This window comes from Hemiscyllium ocellatum, chromosome 6 (assembly GCF_020745735.1).
Source record: "Hemiscyllium ocellatum isolate sHemOce1 chromosome 6, sHemOce1.pat.X.cur, whole genome shotgun sequence".
Lineage (NCBI taxonomy): Eukaryota > Metazoa > Chordata > Chondrichthyes > Orectolobiformes > Hemiscylliidae > Hemiscyllium > Hemiscyllium ocellatum.
This window is the reverse complement of record NC_083406.1, coordinates 281,726-308,317: the sequence shown is the minus strand read 5'-3', so window position 1 is coordinate 308,317 and position 26,592 is coordinate 281,726. Positions and strand designations below refer to the sequence as shown.

The window sequence follows — 26,592 nt, the reverse complement described above, 5'->3', positions numbered from 1 at the left end:
CTCTATTAGTCTACCATGGGGAACCTTATCAAATGCCTTGCTAAAGTCCATGTATATGACATCAACAGCCCTTCCTTCATCTATCAACTTGGTCACTTCCTCAAAGAACTCTATTAAGTTGGTAAGACACGATCTCCCCCGCACAAAATCATGTTGCCTATCACTGATAAGCTCATTCTTTTCTAAATATAAATAGATCCCATCTCCAAGTACACTCCCCAGCAACTTTCCCACCACTGATATCAGGCTCATGGTCTGTAGTTATCCGGAATATCCCTACTACCCTTCTTGTACAGGGGGACAACATGAGCAACCTTCCAGTCCTCCAGCACCTCACCTGTATTTAAGGTTGCCACAAAGATATCTGTCAGGGCCCCAGCTATTTCCTCTCTCACCTCCCTCAGCAACATGAGATAGATCCCATTCGGTCCTGGGGATCTGTCCACCTTAATAACCTCTAGCAAACCCAACACATCTTCCCTACTTATGCCAATGTGATCAAGACTTTACAAATTTCTATCTCTAATCTCAAGATTCATCATGTTCCTCTCCTCAATGAACATTGATGCAAAGTAATCATTCAGAATCTCACCCATTCTCTCAGGTTTTGCACACACCCTTCCTTCATTATCTTTTAGTGAACCAATCCTTTCTCTAGTTACCCACTTGCTTCTTAGATAAGAATAAAATGTTTTGGGATTTTCCTCAATTCTGCCCGCTAAAGCTATTTCATGACCCCTTTTAGCCCGCATGATTCCTTGTTTAAGACTGGTCCTACTCTTCCAATATTCCTCCAGGGCACGTTTGTTCTTAGCCGCTTAGATCTTATGTACGCTTCCCTTTTCCTCTTGGTTAGTCGTATAACTTCTCCTGTCATCCACGGTTCATGAATCTTGCCTTTCCTATCCTTTGCCTTCAACGGACATGCCTATCCTGCACTATCTTTAACCTATCTTTGAAAGCCTCCCACATTTCAGATTGTGACCCACCTTCTTCTACCACTGTAGTCCATGTGTTCTAGATAAACTCATAAAGCCATTAGGGAGGGAATTCCAGTTTTTTGGCCTAACAACACTGAAGGAATGGCAATATATTTCCAAGTCAGGATGATGAGTAGATTGGATGGGGAACTTTTAGATCATGGTGTTCCTGCATGTTTGCTGCTCCTGTGCTTCAAGATGGTAGGTTTGTGGATTTTTAAGGCATTGCCTAAGAATCATTGGCAAATTTTTGCAATGTATCTTGTCAATAGTATACACTGCTGCCACTGAGCATTTCCAGTGGTGAAGAAAGTGGATGTTTGTGGATGTGGTGCCAATTAAGTGGGCTTCTTTGTCCTGGAGCTGCATTCATCCAGGTAAGTGGGCAGTATTCCATCATCCTCCTAACTTGAACCTTGTAGATGGTGAACAGACTTTGGTGAGTCAGGAAGTGAGCAACTCGCCACAATATTCCTCGCCCCTGACTTGCTCTTATACCCACTGTATCTGTACGGCAAGTCCAATTACATTTCCAGTCAATGGCAACTCCAAGGATGTTGATAGTGGGGGTTTAGTGATGGTAACATCATTGAATGTCAAGGAGTGGTGGTTAGATTACGCCGTATTGGAAAAGGTCATTGTCTCGCATTTATGTGGAGCTAATGTTACTTGCCACTTGTCAGCCCAAGTCTGAATGAATATTCTCCAGATCTTCGGGCATTTGAACATGGACTGCTTCAGTATCTGATGGTGCTGAACATGTCACAGTCATCAGCAAACATCTCCACGTCTGACCCTATGATGGAGGGTTGATCATTGATGAAGCACAATCAAGGTACATTGCCTCAAAGGGGAAAGGTGGAACAAACAAATCCAAATTCCCCAAAAACTCTCGCTGCACCCAGAAGGACATGATTGCTCTGGAGAGGGTGCAGAGAAGATTCACCAGGATGCTACCAGGGATGGAAAGTCACAGTTATAAGGAGAGATTAGATAGGCTGGATTTGTTTTCCCTGGAGCAGAGGAGGCTAAGGGGTGATCTGATTGAGGTATACAATATTAGGAGAGGCATAGACAGAGTAGCTCTCCCCATGGCAGATATGACTAAGACCAGAGGGCATACGTTTAAAGTGAAGGGCGGATGGGTTAGAGGGGTCAGAGGAAATTATTTCACCCAGAGGGTGGTAGAAATATGGAACATGGTGGATGCAGGTACTGTCGCAATATTTAAGAAGCATCTGAATGAGCAGTTAAATTGCCAAGGCATTGTAGGCTACGGACAAAGTGTATGTAAATGGGATTAGTATAGTTTGCTGTTTGTTAGTTAGCATAGACGCAGTGGGACAAAGGGGCTGTTTATATGCTGTATAACTCTACAGTGCACAGTTATCAGCAAGGTAATCAGAAAATGAAGCAGTGATACCATGAGAAAAAACCTTCTCTCTAGCAAATGACTAGGATCTGGAATGTACTGTCTGGGAGTGTGCAATTTCAGGATCATTTGAAGCTATCAAAAATAAATCAGATTATTACATAAAAAGAAAAATGTCCTAAAGATATTGGGAATTATCAGGGGAGTAGCACGAGGTGAATGATCCCTTTGGAAGGCCAGCACAGACATGTTATCCTTGATAATAACCTTCTGGGCTGTAACCATTCTATAATTCTATTACTTACAGGTTCAACAAACTCAAATTTCTTCTTTTCCTGAACTTCTTGAACTTTGAACACATATTCCAATGAAGCTTCATAAAAATTCTGCCGTTCCTTGTCAATTTGTGTATCAGCCTGTAATAGAAGGAATTTACATTTTGTTTGGAATGCCAATTTGATTTAATTTAAAACTTCAAATAATTTAATTACATTGAATATTGGCATACTCAAATATAGTTCCAGATTCACTTTTGCAATTCATATTACTTGAAATTAAGCAATAGTTTCCTAGTGTTAGGTTGCTCAACATGTCCCATTTAAGGAGGCTCCTAACCACCATATTTATATTCTGAGACATCAAAGGAGGCAGCCTAGAACACGTGCTTCCACCAAGCTCTTTCTATTTTCCCTCCTACAATTGTTGGGCAGGAAGATTTTCCTGACTTAATTAGAAGCTCTTTTTAAACCTGCAATACAGAAATGGAAGGCTTCACATCCAATCTTTCAGCCAGGGCTGACTATTTCTAAATGGTACCAATGCAGAATTCTAACATGATGCTTACTCTTCACCTTATTACTTGGATGTAGACTCAGGAAAGACTGAACAAGTCAACAATCAAGCTAGTATATCCTTTTAAATAATAAAAATCAATATCATTCAAAATCCATCACTTATAGGGTTTTAAATTGGGGCCAAACTTTTTTTGGGATAATGTAATTTGCTAGGTTATAATTTGTGCGAAATCATACAAATGGGATGTGTGAAAGTAGTCATTTTTGGGACAAGCAGAAGCCAACCAGAGATTAGTTAAGGAAATTTTTAATAAATATTTTTAATAAACCATAATAAATATTCCTTAAAACAGTTCTATAAGGCAAGAATGTTCTTACCTCTTGTAAATGTGCTTCCTTTTTCCTTGATGATAGATTCAAATGCTTCTCCAATATAGAATAGTATTTCTCACTTTCTTTATCAAATTTTTTCTTTCCGTCCTACAAAATATAGATAATATACTTTTTGGAAACAACCAATCAGAAACATTTCAATGCTTTATTCCCTTTAACTTGTTTGTTTTTGGCAATGGCAGATTGCGCGATGGTGAGTGTTGATTCCATTTCTTTACAAAGGAAGAAGTGATTAATAACACAATATCAACAAGGATGGAAAATATATTAAACCAATTTATTCAGCTACCATGATCAATTGTTTATTTTAAACTGAACCATTGAAGTGTTTTTCTTTTAAGTATAGTCACCAAAAACATGGTTTACAAATGTACTAATAAACTACAGCAACAGAGAACAGAATACTCTTGCAGAAAAACATTCAAAGATAACTGTTAAACTGCTCAAGCTTTTTACAGTCAGTAATGGGAACAGCAAAAAAAGCAGTGAGAGGAGTAAAAGTTCACAAACAGCCGAGAAAATAAATCCAGATTGAGCACCCACAAAAACAGGCTGATTGCTGGACCCTCAAAGCGGGTTTAATCCCTCAGTGAGGAAGTCGAAGTAAAAGTTCTAGCAATCATTTCGCAGTGTTGGTGATGACTTACTCTTACTCGACAGCACCCTTAACAAGCAAGTTAAGCAACTTCTTCAGAAACAAGTTTCAGGTATATTGAGTGAAAAAATTGAGAATAAGACCAGTTGTCAGTGTGCCAGTTATCTCAGATGACACCTTATGATGAGTTAAGGTGATCATATTACCACCTAATTTAATCTTTGTGTAGTTGGAGGCATTTTGATTACAGTTGAAGGGATGTCACATATCTTACTGATACTCAAAGATCACACATATGTGGAAAAAGTGTGCATCATCAGTATTCATCAGTCTTCCGTAGTGAGTAAGAAGGTATGCTTTACCCTCAACTTCCTTCCAACTCTTAAACATTGCCTTTGAGCACCTATATCCCAAATTAGTCACACAACTGGAAAAACTTGAAACCCCTTTTAGATTACTTCGAAAGGTGACACCAAACTAGCTTGTCTCTTTCTTCTGTTGAGAGATCTTCATAAACGTAAAGAAATAATTGGATGGCATTGTAAATATGGGTTATCTCCCAAGTCACTGAACCTACAGAATAGTGCCGAGGTAGCCACAGTTCTGAGGCAAATAGTTCAATAAAAGTATCTATGGATTCCTCACAACTTAATAAAGCAGTTGCAAAAGTCATTGATCCCTGGTCTACAGTTGATGAAAGTTTCTCAATGCCCTTCTACTTGTAGAATATTTATAAAGTTGGATGCCAAAAACAGTTTTATCAGGTCCCTCTTGATGTGACAACTCAACTCTTCAACGTCTTTTGTAATACTATTCAATAATGCATTGGAAAGTTTCAATGTAGTCTATGTCGACATTTTACATTGATCACTTTATGTATATATGCCACAGCTGATATCCTGAAACGTGCTATAACCACCCAGCTGCCTGGTAAGTGTTGACACAATTTCCTGAAATGTTTTCATGCAGCGGGCCTTACACTCAGAGACAAACATGAAACTTCAAGGATTCTCTTTGGTTTCTGGGCCACATTATCATTTAATAAGATAAAAATATCTTTAAGAAGAAAATACAAGCTGACCTCCCCCACGACCCCAAAACAAAACTAAAGCAGCCTTGGAGATTCTCACTCTGAAGTCAATGCACAATCTGCAATAGTTTCTTGTTAGGGTGAATCAATTATGATAGGGTTAGTTGCAACAGTTCAGTACATTTGTAAATGGGATGTTTCTTCGCTTTAAAGCTGCACTTCAGAGCACACCTGAAACTAACAATGCAATGATACTGCAAGTACATTTTGTGCACTGAGACAAGCTGCCAGCCAACTCTTTGGACCAGGCTACATCTCAGGGCTGCTCACTTGCTGTATTAAGGCTCACTTACCTCGGACCTCCCTGGATGCTGACACCAAGTCTGTCTTGCCTTGCCTTGCCTTTTCATGTTTTGCCACCAAAGCGACCAGACTAACAGTATTTATGTCTTGCCTGGTCATTAAGGGCTGTCACAAAACTAGAATGCATGTCACTACCAAACACAATCTCAGCCAAGACAAGGGAGAAGGGCTCCTGGTACAGTAAGCCCCAAGGGCAACCTTTGATATCACTGTAGAAGCTTGGGCCCAATCAGTCAGCCCCTCAAGTCTGTCAGGATCATTTAGCTTATAGTAGGTAAAGAGCTGAATGTCAGGCAAAACAATGACCTGACTTGACTTTTTTTCTGCCCTTTTATGGACTGTTGTCTCCAAGGGAGGGATTGAGCGAGATGAAAGAAGATTACAAACTGTGAGTGATGGAACTAGTGGAGGAATGGAGCAATGGGTAATGAGGTGTCCTGAGTGAGTAAGTAGGCTGTGCAGTAGTCATGCTAAGTTAGAGTGAGAGCAAGTAAGGGAAGATGCTACATGTAATGTACTGGGAGTAGTGGAGCATTAGCTTTGGTGGAAGAGATGATTGCAGTGGCAGAGATAAAGTGATTGTGAGATAGCAGAGAAAGGACGGGCACTGATACTTGCTGAATGCAGAAAGTCATAGTCCTTTTTCCTTCATTGCTGTGCATTCCTCCAGACACTGAGACTGCAATGAGGTGGTGGGCAACATCTGACCAATGTGGCAGGGTCCTGCATCACGGTTTCCTCTGATGTCCCTAGGGAAGGAGAACAGCTCTCCTCTGCATCATCCCATCCACTGGGACTTCAGGTGCTAGTCAGCTAACCGAGGTGCCAATTTCCCCTTATCTAACACATTCAGGACAAAGATGAGGAACCACGCAGCGCAGTCCCACATTGATGATGTTTACCCAGATACACAACGGCCTTTTAATGCTAATATGAATGCCAGAGATGCCAGCCTATTCTGGGATATCTTGGCAATGGCAAATTGCTCCAAATGTGGCAAATGGTAGAATCCAGCTAGCATCAAACAAATAGTGTCATTGGAGTTTGGGAGTTAACGAGTTAATTTGGTAGTTAATTTGGAATATTAGCTTGAGAAAACTTGCTATACCTTACAGAGAGACATCCTCTGAGAGAATCGATGAAATTGAAATTTAGCCAAAATAGCTTAAGATTCAGCCCAAAGTGATTGCTTTCAGCTGACTGTAGAAAGAGCACAGAATCCTGAATAAGATTAAACACTGCAGATAACATCATTTGATGAAAATCACGAAGTTAATTTACTACACAACAAGGCAATACAGTCAAATTTAATCAGTCAAACCTCAAAAACTATTATTCTAGTACAGCTCAATTGAAAATATTTTTGTTGGGCATAGCAATAATGTTATAATTGTGCGAATAAGCCTATTAGTGGGTGACTGAAATAGAGCTACAGATATCATAACTTTCTTTGCTATAATATGATGCAATGCTTGGGGTAGAGTGCTGTCACTAATCTTTTCTAGCCAGTGTAAGGAGCTGTCCAGTAACCTGTGTGGAGGACATATCATAGAGATGTACAGCATAGAGACAGACCCTTCGGTCCAACTTGTCCATTCCAACCCAATCTAGTCGCACCTGTCAGCACCTGGCCCAAATCCCTCCAAACCTTTCCTATTCATATATCCATCCAGATGCCTTATAAATGTTGAATTCTATTAGCCTCCACCACTTCCTCTGGCAGCTAATTCCATACATGCACCACCCTCTGCGTGAAAAGGTTGCCCCTTTTATATCTTTCCCCTCTCACCCTAAACCTATGCCCTATAGTTCTGGACTACCCCAACCCAAGGAAAAGACTTTGTCTATTTACCCTATCCATGCCCCTCATAATTTTGTAAACCTTTATAAGGTCACCCCTCAGCCTTCAACACTCCAGGGAAAACAGCCCCAGTCTGTTCAGTCTCTCCCTATAGCTCAAATCCTCCAAACCTGGCACCATCCTTGTAAATCTTTTCTGAACCCTTTCAAGTTTCACAACATCTTTCCGATAGGAAGGAGACCAGAATTGCACACAATATTCCAACAGTGGCCTAACCAATGTCCTGTACAGCCGCAACATGACCTCCTAACTCCTGTATTCAATACTCTGACCAATAAAGGAAAGCATACCAAACGCCTTCTTCACTATCCTATCTACCTGCGACTCCACTTTCAAGGAGCTATAAACCTGTACTTCAAGGTCTCTTTGTTCAACAACATTCCTTAGGACCTTACCATTAAGGGTATACGTCCTGCTAAGATTTGCTTTCCCAAAATGCAGCACCTCACATTTATCTAAATTAAACTCCATCTGCCACTTCTCAGCCCATTGGCCCATCTGATCAAAATCCTGTTGTAATCTGAGGTAACCTTCTTCGCTGTCCACCACACCTCCAATTTTGGTGTCATCTGCAAACTTACTAATTATTCCTCTTATGCTCACATCCAAATCATTTATGTAAATGACAAAAAGTAGAGGACCCAGCACCGATCCTTGTGGCACTCCACTGATCACAGGCCTCCAGTCTGAAAAACAACTCTCCACCATCACCCTCAGTCTTCTACCTTTGAGTTCTGTACCGAAATGGCTAATTCTCCCTTTAGAACGTTGTCGAACGCGTGACTGAAGTCCATATAAATCACATCGACCATTCTGCCCTCATCAATCCTCTTTGTTACTTCTTCAAAAAACTCAATCAAGTTTATGAGATATGTTTCCCATGCATAAAGCCATGTTGACTATCGCTAATCAGTCCTTGCCTTCCCAAATACATGTACATGCTGTCCCTCAGGATTCCCTCCAACAATTTGCCCATGTCATAATCAGTTTCTGCAAACAAGGCATTTGTATTCTAAACAACTATAGTTTATTACATTAACATGTTTTGAGAAGATTTGTAGCTCAGGTTAAGGTTCTGGATATAGGTTTGCTTGCTGAGCTGGAAGGTTCATTTTCAGACATTTCGTCACCATTTCCTGTGGTGACATCATTTCCTATGGTGATGTAATTTCCTGTTCTTTTTCTCTGGGGGTGGTAAATGGGGTCCAAGTCAATGTGTTTGTTGATACAGTTCCAGTTGGAATGCCATGCGTCTAGGAATTCTCGTGCATGTCTCTGTTTGGCTTGTGCTAGAATGGGTGTGTTGCCCCAGTCGAAGTCGTGTCCTTCCTTATCTGTATGTAAGGATACTAGTGAGAGATGGTCATGTCTTTTTGTGGCTAGTTGATGTTCATGTATCCTGGTGGCTAGTTTTCTGCCTGTTTGTCCAATGTAATGTTTGTTACATCACCAATCCAAAGAAACCCAAACATATAAATAGAAAGCAGGAAACACCAGCAGTGCTTTGTCCGGAGGCTCACTGAAGACGTTACCTAGTATGGTGACAAAATGTCTGAAAATGAACCTCCCAGCTCAGCGAGCAAACCTACATCCAGTTTATCATATGTCAGGAACTACGTACAGATAACATTCATTCTTAGGCACATTAACCATTGCTAATGAGAAAGAGTAAAGACATATTGTTTCCATCAGCAGACCATGTCAGAGACCAATGCCTGTCCAGCCAAACTGCCTGATGATCTATCCAGTGGTATGTTTGCCTCTTAGATTAACCCTTTCATATCCATCACCTTAAACAAAGGTTTTCACACCCTGTTAGCACTGTTCTGTGCTGGGGATGAGCATGTTAATCTATACAGTAGCATTTTATGGACATTAGTTTGCTTTCTTAACACTTACTCATTTTACCAGATGAAGTGGCCAGCCTTGGTTTATTTTACATTTTTAGCGCATCACACGCAGAGTTTTCAGCATGAACTTAATGCCTCTGCATTGGTTTTAATGCAGAGGCTGGCAATTTGTGTGAACCATGGAGTACTGGGCAATCAATCTATCATTCTGACAGGAGTGCACATGTTGCTGTGAGGCACGGTACTATGTCAACATCAGAGCTGCAGCATGTGCCAGCAGTTTACACAAAACACGGTATGTCCTAAGAAGATATAGCCATGTATGAAAATCAAACAGATGTAAAGGGTATTGTCAATTGTGGGTACTGTCAAGAGGCTCATCCTAACATAGACCAAGGGTTGGCCATGCTTGATTTGATCAAAGTATTCAGATTGGTGAAAAAATCCCAAAAGAATGATGGATGGTGGAAATCTGAAGCAAAAGCAGGAATTGCTGGAAAACCTCAGCAGGTCGAGCAGCATCCATGGGGAGAAATCAGAGTTAATGTTTCAAGTTCAGTGAGCCTTCTTTAGAACTGCTATTCAGATTAGTCCTGGAAGTTTTATTGATGATGGACCGGAGGTTTATTCCGGCAATTGAGGGAGTCACAGGGAAAGCTGCCAATCTCAAACCTGGAGATTGGCTTCACATTGCTGAGTGAGTAGGGAAATAGTGACAGCAACAAAGAGAAATTGTAGATACTAAGGTGGGATCACACAGTGAATAGGAGGGACGTGGATATGCTACAGCAGTTGTTGGAAGGCAAGATATGGGGACAACATAGCACCAGCAAGACTATAGACATTTCCAAAGTCATGGGCTCTGTGCGTTAGGTGGGCACATTATTAGTTATATAAAGAGGCTGAGCAGATAAAAGGGAAAACAGGTTGAAAGGTCAATAGGGGCACAGGGATAGCTACACTAAAACTAACTGAAGGATGGGGATGGGTGGAATTAATGTGTCACAAATGAAATCTGCAACACACTCACACTGAAACTTGCCACAACTCCTTCCTCAGTAGATCAGAGTCGAGAGCGTAGTGCTGGAAAAGCACAGCAGGTCAGGCAGCATCCGAGATGCAGGAAAATTGATGTTTCAGATATAAGCCCTTCATCAGGAATGAGGCGTCATTCCTGATGAAGGGCCTATGCCCGAAATGATGATCCTCCTGCACTACACTCTTTGACAGTACTCCAGAATGTCCACTTTCCTGCCTTTTTCCTGCAACCCTTGATTTCCTGATTGATCAACAATCTATCTCAGCCTTGAATATACACAAGGACTCTGCTATCATGTAGTAAGGAGTTGCAAAGACTCTCAATCCTCAGAATTACACCCCATTTCAGTCTTCAGTTGGTGCCCCTTTATTCGGAGACTATTCCCTCTGGTGTTAAACTCTTCCAGGAGAGGAAACATCTTTTCAATATTTATACCATCACACCCCTTAAGAATCCTAGATGTTTCAATGTAATCATCTCTGATTCTTCTAAACTTCACTAAGTAGAATCCCAACCTGTTTGCCTTTACTCATAAGACAATCCCTCTATACCAGGATCATCCTGAACCTTCTCTGAACGGTCTCTAATGAAATAACATCCTTCCTTAAATAAGGGAACCAAAACTGGTCATGTTACTCCAGCTGGGGTCTCCCCAGCACCTTGTACAGTTGCAGTAAGACTTCCCTACTCCTATACTCCAATCCCCCTGAAATAAGGGCAAACCTTCCATTAGCCTTCCTGATTACCTCCTACACCTGGGTGCTGGCTTTCTGTGTTTTGTGTACAAGTAACCCCACCCCCACCAACCCCTCCCCCTCCACAACACCCCAAGTCCCTCTGTGTTACAGCTTTCTTCAGTTTTCCTTCAGTTAAGTAATATTCTAATCTTCTGTTCTTTCAAAAATGAGTGTTTCACATTTTCTCACATTCTATTTGCTGACTTTTTGCCTATTTAATTTTTCACTATTTCTCTGAAAATTTGTATTAAAGTTACTTATTGAATCTTGTGCAGGTTAAAAATGAGTTAGTCCTGGTGGTAATGGGACTGCAGTGTACCATGGCACAATGAAACATCCTGGGTTGGTCACCCATTCAGGTCTCTTCACTCCTCCATGATTGGTTGTGCTCCTTTGTGGCCATACGCAAAACTTTTTCCTCAAAGGGACTAAGTAGCCTAACGTGTATCCCTACCACACTTTCCCTGCTCTCTTCACCCTGGTGCCACTATCACCACTAGCCTACCTTCTCCTCCCCAATACCAGTCTTGGACCTCCCAGCCCAGTTACCAGCAAACATTTCCTGCAATGAGGCAAAGTGAGAGACTGAGTATGATGGAAGTGTGAAAGCTGATGCAAGAATAGTTTGTGGTCAAGTACAAACAGGAGAGGAAGCGATGTATCCCCAGTGAGTGAAATGCAGAGGTCAAGAAGGATTAGTAGTTTGGAAGAATGAGGTGGGTTTCGTTTTTATTCATTCATGAGAAGAAGGCATAATTGGCCAGGTCAGCATTTATTGCCCATTCCTTATTCCCAGAGGGCAGTTAAGTGTCAACCACATTGCTGTGGGTCTGGAGTCACATGTAGGCCAAACCAGCTAAGGATGGCAGTTTCCTTCCCTGAAGGACATTAGTGAACTAGATGGATTTTTCCGATAATCGGCAATGGATTCATGGTCACAATTAGATTCTTAATTCCAGATTTTCATTGAATTCAAGTTCCATCATCCACTAGGATGTGGTTTGAATCCAGGACTCTAGAACATTATCTGGGTCTCTGGATCAACAATTCAGCAATAATACCACTAGGACATTGCCTCCCCTTATGGTGAGAGCCAATGAGTAGACATGATGCATGCAATATTAAGAATTATAGTCTATTAACCTTGATGAAATGCATTTGCAGTGGCAGAATCAGAGTATGTTCTGGTCCTGTGAATATGAGATATCAGGGTAACACTTACCTCTTTAGAACACCGTAAATTATTGACCTTCTTCCTCCACTACTGAGCATCCCACTTGGGGCACATCAATGACTTGATCTGTAATCTATGTCTAGACTGGTCGCATGTGATGGTATGACCTGGTGTGGTAATTGTTAGAAAAAGGACTACACTCCATAGATCTATCTACCCAAACATTCAAGTCCCTGTCCATGAAGTGAGAAGGGAGTGTTCCTTTCTTCTGACTTATGGCTTAATTACCACAGTGTGAGGGCCATTTCCTGTCCTGCAGTGATGTAGTGTGTTGGTGGTCTTTAAATATGGTGAAAGCTGCAAAGTCTTGGCAGTTTACAAGCACTTCTGCTGCTGTGGCTGCATGATCTCTCCACTCTGTCGGCATCCTGCCTCAATTCCTGATGCAGGGATTTTGCCCGAACCGTCGATTTGTCTGCTCCTCGGATGCTGCCTGACCTGCTGTGCTTTTCCAGCACCACTCTAATCTAGACTCCCACTCAATAGAGACTAGTTGCCCACAATGCTGGAGCTCATTTCAGAGACAGGATTGGAGATGGTTATTCAGGCAGAGAAGCTTTTAAATTGAAATATCAGGTACAGATAAGATGTTAAAATTGTTGGTCATTTTAAAATTATTTTATATCTATAGCAACATGTAAAGCCTGCAGATACTAAAGGTACTTTTTAATACATTCATATCTTATGTTTTTGTAAGCTCTGCTGCAGCACACACTTTCAACCACTAGAGACCATCCCTGAACCATGGAAAAGTTTTACATTTCATTTGAGAAAACATTTGGGTAGTTGCCAATTTATTACACTATCTCACTTATCTTTTGTAGAGCTGACCGTTATTACATTAAGACTTTCTGTTGCCTTACTTCAATTAAAAAAAGCTTGGCATCAACTTTCAAACCACTTTAGAGACTATGTTCAAGAATCTTTCGTTAACAATGACGTGCATTGAATGCATTTAAATGCTTTTACCAATCATGATGCCATGAGAAACTCCAGCACTTTGGCTGCCAAAACTCAAGATTCTGATATTCCCTTCATAAACCTGTACCCCTGGTCTACCCAACATCTCTTAAAACTTCTCTCTCAGGCCAAGCTTATATTTCGATATGATTCGGCATCAAACTGCTTATGATGCTTCTGTGAAGCATATTATAATGTTTTATGACGTTAAAGACACAATGGAAATTTAAATTGCTGTTGGTATTACTGGTGGGAGAGTATGATTACAACTTAAATTAAGACAGTTTTCTTTATAAATGTAGATAGGAACTTTAAAAAACGGAAAACTTTTAATAATCACAAACCACTATGTTAAATAAGCAAGTTAATGAAGCATATATTTAAGTTGATTTGACCTGTAAAATTCAAATTATGATAAAATTACAAAGTTATTTATGCAACTGTGCTATCTATTTAGTCATCAAGGTGCCAAATGAAGTGCAAACACTGTATAATATCCAAGATTCAACTAAAACCAAATGTTTCCCTGACATTTTAAGAAGCTAATTAATAGGACACCTCTTGGCACCCTAGTTTACACTTGATATTCATTTTGTTTTCAATGAATAACTCAGTGTTACACTCACAATGCACATTTCTTATCAGTTTACAACAGCACACTTCCCGTCCCAACCAAGTATATGGAGTTACATAATTAAATCTTTGCAAATAATCAATGTCTTATATCTCACAGGATAGACACTATTAAGCACAATCATGATCCTCTAGTTCTAATTGTTATTCAAGTAAAAAGTAAACATTTGATAATAACTTGCCTGTGCACTTTTATCTTAAAATCTGAAATGTATTCCCTAGTTTTTGTTTTTAAATGATTTGAAAAATAAATTCAAATATTCTCACAGTGTAAACAAAGGGAGAGAAGGATAAATTTAATGCAATTAGTTTCCAATTAGTTGTATGCAAACTGTTCATAGCCATTCAAGATAAAATTAATAAAAATTTAGGAATGGGCAATTCAAGGTCAGCAAGTGCACATTTAAAGAAAAAAAAGTCATGATCCATAAATGTGATAGTAGGTTTTTAAGAGTCAGGAATGCAAAGGAAGTTGTATTTTTGAATGTTCACAGTTTATTTAATAAGCAATCTAACAAGATGTTTGTTGGAAGATTTCAGGTATATACAGTAAGAGATGAAAATGGTAGCGCACAGGAGCAAAAAATTAGTAAAGGCATGTATGGCTGAGACTGGCAGAAGGTTAGAAATGAGAGTACTGAGTTTACCATTCCTCTGAACATATATGGAAGATATGGAATTCAAGATAGAGAACACAATCTTAAAATTGCTCACCAGACAAATGCAGGGGAATTGGCAAATGATAAAAAGAGGAGAACAGAAGTCGCCACGAACGTCGACAAGTTAACTCAATAGACAGACAGGTGAAAGATAGAATTCAACATTGAGGAAACGTGAGGAAAATTACTTCTCAAATCATTTTCAGACTCTGCTAACATTCCCCTCTATCCCCAGTCTACTTTTTAACCTAAATCTTCACTCCAGACTCTCCTACACTATTTTACCTTTCTTCAACCAGTACCTAAACCTGCTGCCCTTGGGTCAGACTTTACTTTCACAGGAACCAACTGTAACTTATCCAAGCCATCGCCAACTCATATCAAACCTGAATTCCCTGTTTGTCTAGTCCCAAAGGTTTCCTCACTCCAATCCTACTCACTTTAAGACCCACATGCACACATATACATATATTTTGTGGGGTGAATTTGTACTTGCAGAGTTACATTGTACTTTGCTCAAAAACTGCATGAATTCATGTAAAACTCTGTTATCTCACTTTTTAGATTAGAATCAATCTGAACACCATGGTATAGACAGAGAACACAGGGGGCTAACACCTTCAACATATTGTCTAGCTAACACCAATTGTTACAGTTAACCTGAGAATGCAACATTTAAGAAAAGGTTTTGTGATTTACACATGAAAGAAGTGAAACTTTAATGGTATTCAAACAGATGAAAGACTCAACAGACAATCAAGGTATTTTTCAATGCATTATTTCAGTTACATCACACTGTAAATTTTTGCTATAAATTCTGTGTCTGACAATTGCGTCCTCCACAATCACCTGATGAAGGAGCGTCGCTCCGAAAGCTAGTGCTTACAATTAAACCTGTTGGACTATAACCTGGTGCTGTGTGATTTTTAGCTATTTTCTAAGAGGATGTGAAAGCTCAGTCATTGACCATGTTCAAAACACAGTTTGATAGATTTCTGGATATTAAAGATATTAAAGGATATAGGAACAGTGTATCAAAACAGTACTGAGGTAAAAGAGTAGCCCTTGAATGATAGAGTGAGCTCAAAGCACTGATGAGTCATCTCCTAATTCTATCTCTGTGCTTTTATGCAGCATTCTGGGAACTGGAGACATTGGCCTAGCAATTAACTCTAATCTACCGACCGTGTAACAGCTCCAGAAACAATATCAACTTAAATCCTGGCTGACAACTTATATTTGTCTGAGCTCACTGTGAAAATTTGTGAAAGTAGGTAAGAACAGAAGATTGTTTTCTTGCTACATTATTATATTGAGAGCGCAATGATCCAGCTGTTCTGATTGTCAGATAAAGTAGTTTTTCCAGCATAGATGAGAATTCCTCTTGGGAACTTGTCAAAGCAGACCCTGAAGGAATTGCCCACAAAATTACAAACTCCATTAACAATGCCCCCACTTCTCGCAAAAGTATATATTTAAATCAGAGAATTTGATGAATTCTGCTAGTGACTTTATAGAGGTTTATAAAATCATGAGGGGCCTGGATAGGATGAATAGACAAGGTATTTTCTCTGAGGTGGGGGAGTCTAGAACAGGAGGGCATAGGTTTAGGGTGAGGGACATAAAATTTAAGAGGAGCCTAAGGGGCAACTTTTTCATGCAAAGGGTGATGCGAGATGAAATGAGCTGCCAGAGGAAGTGGTGGAGGCTGGTACAATTGCAACATTTAAAAGGCATCTGGATAGGTATATGAATAAGAAGGCTTTGGAGGGATATGGGTCAAGTGCTGGTAAATAGGATTAGATTAATTTAGGATATCTGTCGGCATGGACGAGTTGGACCAAAGGGTCTGTCTCCATTCTGTACATCTCTATGATTCCAAGTCAAGTAAATGGTTACTCAGGAAAGTTTAGAAATCTTGTACCTCCTTAGAAAATCTTAAAACGATTAAAAATCTTGTCTAAGTAACTGCTGAATTGACCATACATCACATGCATCCCAACTATACCGCCCTCACATTCCCAAAACCCAATACATTGACCTGACACTCCCTTCTACCCCAAAGACCACATTCACTCTGTCAATCAGAACAGACATGACCTCTCTTTACCCCAAGGGTCCACATCTACCCCACCTCCTGGGATGCACCGCCACATTTGATGCCTTTTCCAGCTCCGAAATTCCTCCCCCACCCAACTCTCTCTCTAGATCCAAAACCTCCTTCCTTCACCACTAGACCCAACAAAGCTTCCTTTCCTTTTCCCCTGTGGCCTGATCTATCTTAAACATTTCACTCTCCTGGCCCTGTGCTATCTTGCACCCTGGAATTCTACTCAATTGGCACCCATTATATTCCATTGATCAAAAACTGGACTGTAAGGGAGAAGCAATATAAACCCATGGCTACAAGAACTGGTCAGAGGCTGAGAATCCTGCAGTGAGTAATTCCCCTTCTGACTCCCTACAGCTTGGCAACAATCAGCATGGCACAAGACAGGAGGGTGATGGACTCCTTCCACTTGCCTGGATGGATTGAGCTTCATTAACACTCAAGAAGCTTGATACTACCCAGGACAAAACAACCAGCTTGATTTGCTTCACATCCACAAATGTTCAGTCCCACAACTTTCTTAGGATCAGGAATATTTGTCAGTTATAAGGATGTATTGAAGAATATCACCAAGGATCCTTTGACACCATCTTCCAAACTCACAACCTCCACCATCTAGAAGGACCAGCAGAAACAAAGAAACAAAATGACCTGCAATTTCCCCTCCAAGCCTGACTTAAAAATTATCACAACTTTTTATATCACTGGATGAATATAAATAATGGGAATTCCCTTGATAACAGCATTGTTAGTCTGCCTCTGCCAAATGGACTACAAGCAGCTCACCTCCACCTGCTCAAGGGTAACATGGGATGGGTGACACCCACATCTCATGAATAAATAGAAACTTAATCTCTACACCCTTCCACGACCCTCTCCCCTCTCGGTACCTCAATCTCACACTTACATTGTGTACGGCTATTAAAATGAGATTCTGGGCTTTTTAATTGCACAATATAGCAGCTGACAGCTATATTCTCTGACAGCTCTCCACAACAATGTACCTATCAGAAAGGAGGTACAGCTCCATATTTCTAGAGGAGCCCTGATCCAAATTCCCTGATATGAAATTGCATACAAGAAGGAGCCAATCTCTGTATGACACTGCCATTCTTCTGATAGTCAGGATTTGGAGATGCCGGTGTTGAACTGGGGTGTACAAAGTTAAAAATCACATAACACCAGGTTATAGTCCAACAGGTTTAATTGGAAGCAGACTAGCTTTGCTCCAAAAGTTAGTGTGCTTCCATTAAACCTGTTGGACTATAACCTGGTGCTGTGTGATTTTTAACTTCCTCGGACAGTTCAGCCCAATGTTTTTTTCTTGGCGTGGGTGATTTTTAATTTGAATCTTGGATTTTTGGAATTGTAAGAAAGAAAACAATCAAAATGCTTTCGAAAACACTTGAGTGATGTAATTTCTTCAGATCCAGACTGTTTTTTAATTGTTAGTTTTCCTGTTCAATAGACTGATATTGAAAGTAATTTGAAAACTGGGTCAATACAACGGTATGTGAAGCCTAACCAAACAAAACAAAAACTGATTTCCAACCAATGACTGATTTGGGAATATGTGCTGATACTCAAGCTTCATTATTTCTGGGGTCTTTGTAAAAGTTAAAGACTTAGTCAAATTACTCAAATTTTCCCAATTTATCTGCCTGATGAACTCAGGTTAACAGAAAACATTGAGCATATTAACAAGAAACTATATATTACAATTAAATTAGTTCTTAGCACAAGGAAACAATACATGAACTATCAACTTACAACTCTAGCCAGCTTAAGCTCTACCCCCTGCCTGAGCCCCTATTCACACATACAGACAGATACAGACAAACCTAGAGAAAATACTGGGACAACACAATCCAACAGCACAAATCCACAGGGTTCCATGTGATTTCACTTTTGCTTCTTCAATGTCCTTCTGATCGCTGATATCCTTTTCCAGTTCATTTCAGTTCTTTGCTGAAGATACAGGTGGGTTGACACATTATTACTGTCTTTCAGTCATACGTTAGAGGCAACAGCTTGTTGCAAATGATGGGAGAAATTAGCTCTCTGTTAATGCTTGATTACTGCGCTGCAGAGAGAAAATGGCAGATACTGTTTCATGCAGTTGAGAGACTTTCTGCATCTGCATTATTCACACACTAACCATCCACCTGACCCATAGCCAGACAGCTGTGGCCATGCTGATGTCTCCCAGCTGACACAACTGGTTCCAATTGAAAACTCAATTGACAGTCCGTCTTCCTGAAAAGTTGCCTTGAACACACATGATGCTGCTAAGTTTCTATCGGTGTCTCCTACTGCTTCAACTATGAGTTCTACTGCAACAAAAACATGAATTGCTGGAGAAACTCAATAGGTTTGGCAACATCTGTGGAGCATCCAAAATGTTAACTCTGCTTTCTGTCCACAGATTCTGCTAGACCTGTTGCATTTTTCCAGCAATTCCTGCTTTTGTTTCAGATTTCCAGCACTCACAGTTTCCTTGGAGTTTTATTTTGTTTAATGAGTTTTACCAACTCGTTTTTAAAAATGTAGTTAACATTTCCACAGCTCTGGTTTAAACAATCCTTCTCCCATTTTGATTCACAATCTAAAATAAAGAAACATGTAAAAGTGTGGCATTTATGTTACTTTCAGACTGAAATGTGATGTACCTACTTGAGAAGGTGCAAAACTTGACCTGCTCTTGGGAAATAAAGCAGAGTCCAGATTAGTGTGGTGCTGGAAAAGCACAGCAGGTCAGGCAGCATCCAAGGAGCAGGAAAATCGACGTTTCGGGCAAAAGTCCATCATCAGGAATGAAGGCAGGGAGCCTCCGGGGTGGAGAGATAAATGGGAGTGGGGTGGGGCTGGAGAGAAAGTAGCCAAGAGCACAATAGGTAGACGGAGGTGTGGATGAAGGTGATAGGTCAGAGAGGAAGGTGGAGCAGAAAGGTGAGAAGCAAGATTGGAAGGTAGGACAGGCCATGAGGATGGTATTGAGTTGGAAGGTTGGAACTGGGGTAAGCTGGGGGCAGGGGAAATTAGGAAACTGGTGAATAAAGCAGGGCAGGTGACAGAGGTATCAGTCAGGGAGCACTTTGGAGCCAGGACCATAATTTTATCAATTTTAAAACAGTGATGGAACAGGATAGACCGGATCTAAAAGTTGAAATTCTAAATTGAAAGAAGGCTAATTTTGACAGTATCAGACAAGAACTTTCAAAAACTGATCGGGGGCAGATGTTCACAGGTAAAGGGATGGCTGGAAAATGGGAAGCCTTCAAAAATTAGATGACGAGATTCCAGAGACAACATATTCCTGTTAGGGTGAAGGGAAAGGCTGGTAGTGTAGGGAATGCTGGATGAGTAGTGAAATTAAGGTTTTGGTTATGAAAAAGCAGGAAGCATATGTCAGGTATAGACAGGATAGATCGAGTGAATTCTTAGAAGACTATAAAAGCAGGAGGAGAATACTTGTGTTGGAAATCAGGAGGGCAAAAAGGGGATATGAGATAGCTTTGGCAAATAGCATTCAGGAAAATCCAAAGGGATTTTTTAAATACATTAAGGACAAAAGGATAACTAGAGAGACAATAGGTCCCCTCAAAGATTAGCAAGGCAGCCAATGTGTTGAGCATCAGGAGGTGGAGGAGATATGAAATGAGTATTTTGCATCAGTGTTTACTGTGGAGAAGAACACGGAAGATATAAAATATGGGAAAATAGATGGTGACATGTTGAAAAATGACCATATTACAGAATAGATGGTGCTGGATGTCTTGAAACATAAAAGTGGATAAATTCCCAGGACCTGATCAGGTGTACCCTAGAACTTTGTGGGAACCTAGGGAAGTGATTACTGGGCCCCTTACTGAAATATTTGTATCATCAATAGTCACAAGTGAGGTACTGGAAGACTAGAGGTTGGCTAACGTGGTATCACTATTTAAGAAAGGTGGTAAGGAAAATCCAGGGAACTCTAGACCGGTGAGCCTGAGATCGGTGGTGGGCAAGCTGTTGGAGGGAATCCTGAAGGACAGGATTTATGAGCATTTGGAAAGGCAAGGACTGATTATGGATATCAGCATGGCTTTGTGAGTGGGAAAACATGTCACATGAAATTGGAGTTTTTTGAAGAATTCACAAAAAGGATTGATGAGGGCAGAGTGGTAGACATGATTTATATGGAGGCTAAAGTGAGGACTGCAGATGCTGGAGATCAGAGTCAAGAGTGTGGTGCTGGAAAGGCACAGCAGGTCAGGCAGCATCTGAGGAATGGGAGAATCGACATTTTGGGCAAAAACCCTTCATCATGACAGATGATTGGTGATGAAGATCACTCCCGATGAAGGCCTGACACGTTGATTCCCGTGATCTATATGGACTTCAGTAAGGTATTCGACAAGGTTCCTCATGGGACACTGGTTAGCAAGGTTCGATCTCATTAAATACAGGCAGAACTAGCCACTTGGATACAAAAATGGCTTGAAGGTAGAAGACAGAGGGTGGTGGTGGAGGGTTGCTTTTCAGACTGCAGCCATGTGACCAGTGGTGTGTCACAAGGATCGGTGCTGGGTCCACTTGCTTTTCACCATTTATATAAATGATTTGGATGTGAGTATTAGAGGTACAGTTATTAAGTTTGTAGATAACACCAAAATTGGAGGTGGAGTAGACAGCGAAGAAGGTTACCTCACATTACAATGGGATCTTGATTAGATGGGCCAATGGGCTGAGAAGTGGCAACTGGAGTCTAATTTAGATAAATTGAGGTGCTACATTTTGGAAAAGCAGAAGAGAGTAGGACTAATACATTTAATGGTAATGTTCTGGGGAGTGTTGCTCTACAAAAAGACCTTGGAGTACAGGTTCATAGCTCCTTGAAAGTAGAGTCGCAGGTAGATAGGATAGTGAAGGCGGCATTTGGTATGCTTTTGTTTATTGGTCAGAGCAGAGTACAGGAGTTGGGAGGTCATGTTGCGGCTGAACTGGACATTGGTTAGGCCACTTTTGGAATATTGTGTGCAATTCCTATTGGAAGGACATTGTGAAACTTGAAAGGGTTAAGAAAAGATTTACAAGGATGTTGCCAGGGATTAAGCTATAGGGAGAGACTGAATAGGCTTTCGCCAACTTTAAGGGCATTTAAATGGTCATTGGATAAACCTATGGATGAAAATGAAATAGTGTAGGATAGATAGGCTTCGGATTGGTCACACAGGTTGGTGCAATATCAAGGGCCGAAGGGCCTGTACTGCGTTGTAACGTTCTCTGTTCTAGGCTGCAGCATTGGAAGCTGAGGGGTGACCTTATAGAATTTTATAAAACCAGAAGGGGCATGGATAAGATAAATAGACAAGGTATTTTCCCTAGGGTGGGTAGGTTTAGGATGAGAGGGGAATGAAATAAAAGGGACTTGAGGGGCAATGTTTCATACAGAAGGTGGTGCATGAGCTGCCAGAGGAAATGGTGGAGCTGTTACAATTACAGCATTTAAAAGGCATCCAGATGGGTATATGAATAGGAAGGGTTTAGAGGGATATGGGCCAAATGGTGGCAAATGGGACTAGATTTGGTTAGGACATCTGGTCAACATGGATGATTTGGACCAAAGGGTCTGTTTCCGTGCTGTACATCTTTATGACAGTATGAAATTATGTCAACAAGTGAACACAATGCTGTGGGAAAACACGTTTTTCAATGCTCCAGTACACCACTAAGTAAACAAAAATGCTAATCTGGATTTCATCATATATACCAAAATGCAGGAAAGAAACAGCACAATTCACAAGCAAGATTATGAACATCTGGAAAGATAAGGTTCATTAACCAACTTCTCCCTGGTCAGTATTCTAAATCCTATATGTTCTTTTTCCAGGGTTACATACACAGTACTCACTAAGTGGCTGTGTACAAAGAATGTTTCCATGTTTTATTTGGAAATTCCTTTTTGGTAATGACAAAATAAAATTCAACATTTTAAAAATGTATTTCAACTTGAATTACATTCCACAAACAAATGTAATACTTGCTCCACGATCTGATCAAAGCAAAAGTAATTCAGGCCAGCAACCTTTAGCATTGGTAGAACTAACTTGGTCAAGTCATTGGACATAAGAATAAATGTGGTTCAATGTTTGATGAATTCAGTGAGCCAGGGCAAAATAAAAATCTCACAATCATCTCCTTGATGTTTTCAGCTGTACATAAGCAAACCACAATACCAAAAAAGGAAAGCTGCTTCATGCCTGAAATCCTTTCCCAGTTAAGTCACTAAGTTACTATTTACATTAGCTCAGTAACTGTAGTGGCCACATATTTAAATGGGAGCTGGTATTCTTCTGCATTCACAGCAATGTCATTATACATATGGTGAATAAAAATCTGATCATAAAGAATCCACCAGTGATCTGTGACTGTAAAATCAATTCAGGCAGTACTGCCTCAAGACAAATGAAGAAAATCTTTAAAAAGTAATTTGAAAAGTACTTCAGCTTTTCTGAAATAAGAAATTAGGGGTCACGAGTTCAAGGTGAGAGGGGACAAGTTTAGAGGACGTATGTGTGGAAAGTTCTTTACACAGAGGGTGGTAGGTGCCTGAAACGCATTGCCAGTGGAAGTGGTAGGTGAGCACTATTTAAGATGTCATTTAAGATATATCTAGACAGACACATGAATGGGCGGGGAGCAAAGGGATACAGACCCTTAGAAAATAGGTGACAGGTTTAGATAGGGGATCTGGATCGGTGCAGCCTTGGAGGGCCAAAGGGCCTGATCCTGTGCTGTAATTTTCTTTGTTCTTTGAAACCTCAAGATTTTCAATCTGTTCTCTTCTCTCCTAAGTGCCCTAACTCTTATGAGTGTGCAACTCTATCAACATCAGTAGCCTCCTTATCTTGTCCAACTAATCATTTTTCACATACAAGTCTAGAATGTAAGGGTTGAACCATTATACTTTAGATGGTATCATTGTCAAACCCTACTCAGTCTTTGCCGGTATCACAAACATCAAGTCACTGCATGTTAATTGGAGCAGAGGGACAAATCAAACATGGGTCCCTACATCGTTATGCTATTCCTGAGCAAATCTTTACGTTGTTTCAAGGATTTCAGAAAGATGCCTGGACATAATTTAATCAAGTGTTTGAAAAACTGCAGATGTACTTTGTACAAATTTTACAATAATCATTAGTAAAAGTAGAAATTAGTCTAATATGTTGGAATGAAAGATTTAATGTACTTAAAGGTGGAAACCTTTAGATTCAGTATTCCTTTCATTGCACATACATAAAAGCATTGTAATGGACTTATTACAATTGCCCTATTTCTAACCTTGCTTTACTAATTATTTTGTACGAGGGGAATAGGGAGTGGGTTTAGCTGCAGTGGATATGATACCATTACATATCAGCACCCAGTACATTTGAAGAGGAGCATAAGGCATGCCACAAAAAATAACTAAGGTAGGAACATGACTGTTGCACCAAAAGAAACAGTCTTTTTTTAATATTTGGAAGTGTTACCACACACAAGCAAACAGCTTTCCCACCATCAAACCACCATGACCTTTTTTGTTTTTAACTATTAACCACCATCAGTAATGTTTAGGTGTTTTCTTTTCCTTTAACTACTAACCACCACCAATAACCACCCACGTAAACAATCAGATATTTACAAGCAAAGTCTATTATGGGCAATAAACTTCTTTTTTAAAAAAAACAACCTATTCAGAGATGTTATGACACTCCTTTGGTGCAGACAGGATTTGAACCCATGCCTCCTGGTCCAGGGGAAGGGACACTACCACTGTGCCACAAGAGGCCCCTCTTCTGGGTCTACTTTATAATGGGGTTATGAGTTGTGTTTCAGCAGTGCAAGACATTGCCTGTTACCAAGTGAACTCTCACTCAATGAACTCCACAGAAAGCTTAATTACAGATTCCCCATGGGCCTGGTAGAGGTTTCTACATGTGATGATAGGAATCTTCAATGGAGATTAACTCCCTGTTCCCATTAATGAGAAAGCCTATTGGACCTAGTCCCAGTCAGGCACTAAATTGTAAATCAGGAGGCTTTGCAGCCTACCCAGTCTGTTTCATCACAAATATTCCACCCACCTGAAGTCACCAGTTAAATTGAAGCTGGCAGCCTCTGGGAGCTGGAGAATGTCAGTGACGGTCCACGCTGAACAGCCAGGACCACTTGCATTGCTGAGAAAGTAAGCTGTATATGTGGTGATGGTGGTGGTGGGAGTGGGAAGAGTTGGGAAGTCCCAGAAGTTGGCTGTAAGGGGAGGATAATTGTCTGTCAATGACCAACATGCAACCCAAAATTGTACCCATTTTGGGGCAACTGAAGTTACCCTCCCACTCCAGCAGACAGGCTGTTCTGGTTTGACAAGCTGAGGCCCTTAAATGATCACTACATTGACCAGTTAAGGGCCTTAATTCCTGGAGGGTTGAAAAGCCAACCAGAAGCCTTCCTACCCATACGTTTATTGTTGAGGTAGTAGGAAAGGGACAGTACTTGTACAGTGTCAACTTGCCCATAATTTCCTATTCCTGACACCTGCCGTGCCTCTTCCTACAAGAAAAATATTTTGCCCTATTAAACTATTAATCTGAACTGTCTTTTATTTAAATAAAAATTAGAGTTCTGGCACTCACTAAAGTTCAGCATTTTATTTACCTTATTTTTACAACAAGATCTTTCTAGAAGTAAACATCACCTCTAAAATAATAAAATCAATGATAAAATTTGCAATAATAGATTTTTTTCACAAAGCTACCATTGTTACACTGTTAATTGAAATTAAGGTGTGAATCACTCAAAATTATTTCAGGCCAGCTTGGAAACCAGCTCATTCCTACAGTTTTCTAATTTTTAAACCATTGGAAAAAAATTATAATTTCTCATGCCTTCTAGGGAGAGTAACCTGCTCGCCTTCAAGCTACCCTTCTCCTCACCTTACTATAGTCTAGGGCAAAAAAATGGACAAACAGCTGAATTGCAAAGGTGAGGTAAGGGTGTTTGCTGTTGACAACTGAACTGCTATGACAGAGACTGGCCTCAATAAATGATAGTGAAATGGAAGTCAGTGGGAATCAGGAAAAATTCTCCAATGGTTCAAATATTGCCGAGCACAAAGAAAGCTATCTTTGGTTGTTGGAACCAAATCACCTTATCCCCAAGACATCGTTGCAGGCATACTTCTGGGAAGTGTCCTAAACCCAACTATATTCTGCTGCTGCATCAATAATCTTACTCCCATTGTACTTGCGATGTACACATGCTTGCTGATCACTCCACAGTTTTTGATTCCCATTCACAACTCTTTAAATAATGATTTAAACAAAGCATGCATGCAGAATTACCTGTTAATTTGCCACACAAAACCCACTACCCCCAAACATTAAATTGCTCAACAATCATTGATTCCTGGATTAGAGTGGTGCTGGAAAAGCACAGCAGATCAGGCAGCCTCTAAGGAGTAGGAAAATTGACGTTTCAGGCACAATCCCTTCAGGTCATGGGGACGGTGCTGAGCTGGAAGGTTGGAACTAGGGTAAGATGGGGGGAGGGGAAAGAGGAAACTGTTGAAGTCCACATTGATGCCCAGGGGTTGAATTGTTCCGAGGCGGAAGATGAGGCGGTCTTCCTCCAGGCGTCTGGTGGTGAGGGAATGGCGGTGGAGGAGGCCCAGGACCTCCATCTCCTCGGCAGAGTGGGAGGGGGAGTTGAAATGTTGGGCCACGGGGCGGTGTGGTTGATTGGTGCGGGTGTCTCGGAGATGTTCCCTAAAGCGCTCTGCTAGGAGGCGCCGAGTCTCCCAAATGTAGAGGGGACCACATCGGGAGCAACGGATACAGCAAATGATATTGGTGGATGTTCAGCTGAAACTTTGATGGATGTGGAAGGCTCCTTTGGGGCCTTAGATGGAGGTGAGGGAGGAGATGTGGGTGCAGGTTTTGCAATTCCTGCGGTG

The 26,592-nt window shown here is 40.7% G+C and overlaps 1 protein-coding gene across 2 annotated transcripts in view; it reads right to left on the bottom strand.

The window, feature by feature from the left end:
- The window catches only part of arhgap42a (Rho GTPase activating protein 42a), a 343,140-nt gene that overhangs the window by 86,244 nt on the left and 230,304 nt on the right, over positions 1-26,592 (bottom strand). For both annotated transcript variants that reach the window (XM_060826434.1, XM_060826435.1), the window contains 2 exons: positions 3,525-3,626; positions 2,658-2,768 (listed from right to left, as the gene is read on the bottom strand). In XM_060826434.1, coding sequence (XP_060682417.1) covers positions 2,658-2,768; positions 3,525-3,626 — 213 coding nt within the window. The remainder of the gene's footprint in view (positions 1-2,657; positions 2,769-3,524; positions 3,627-26,592) is intronic.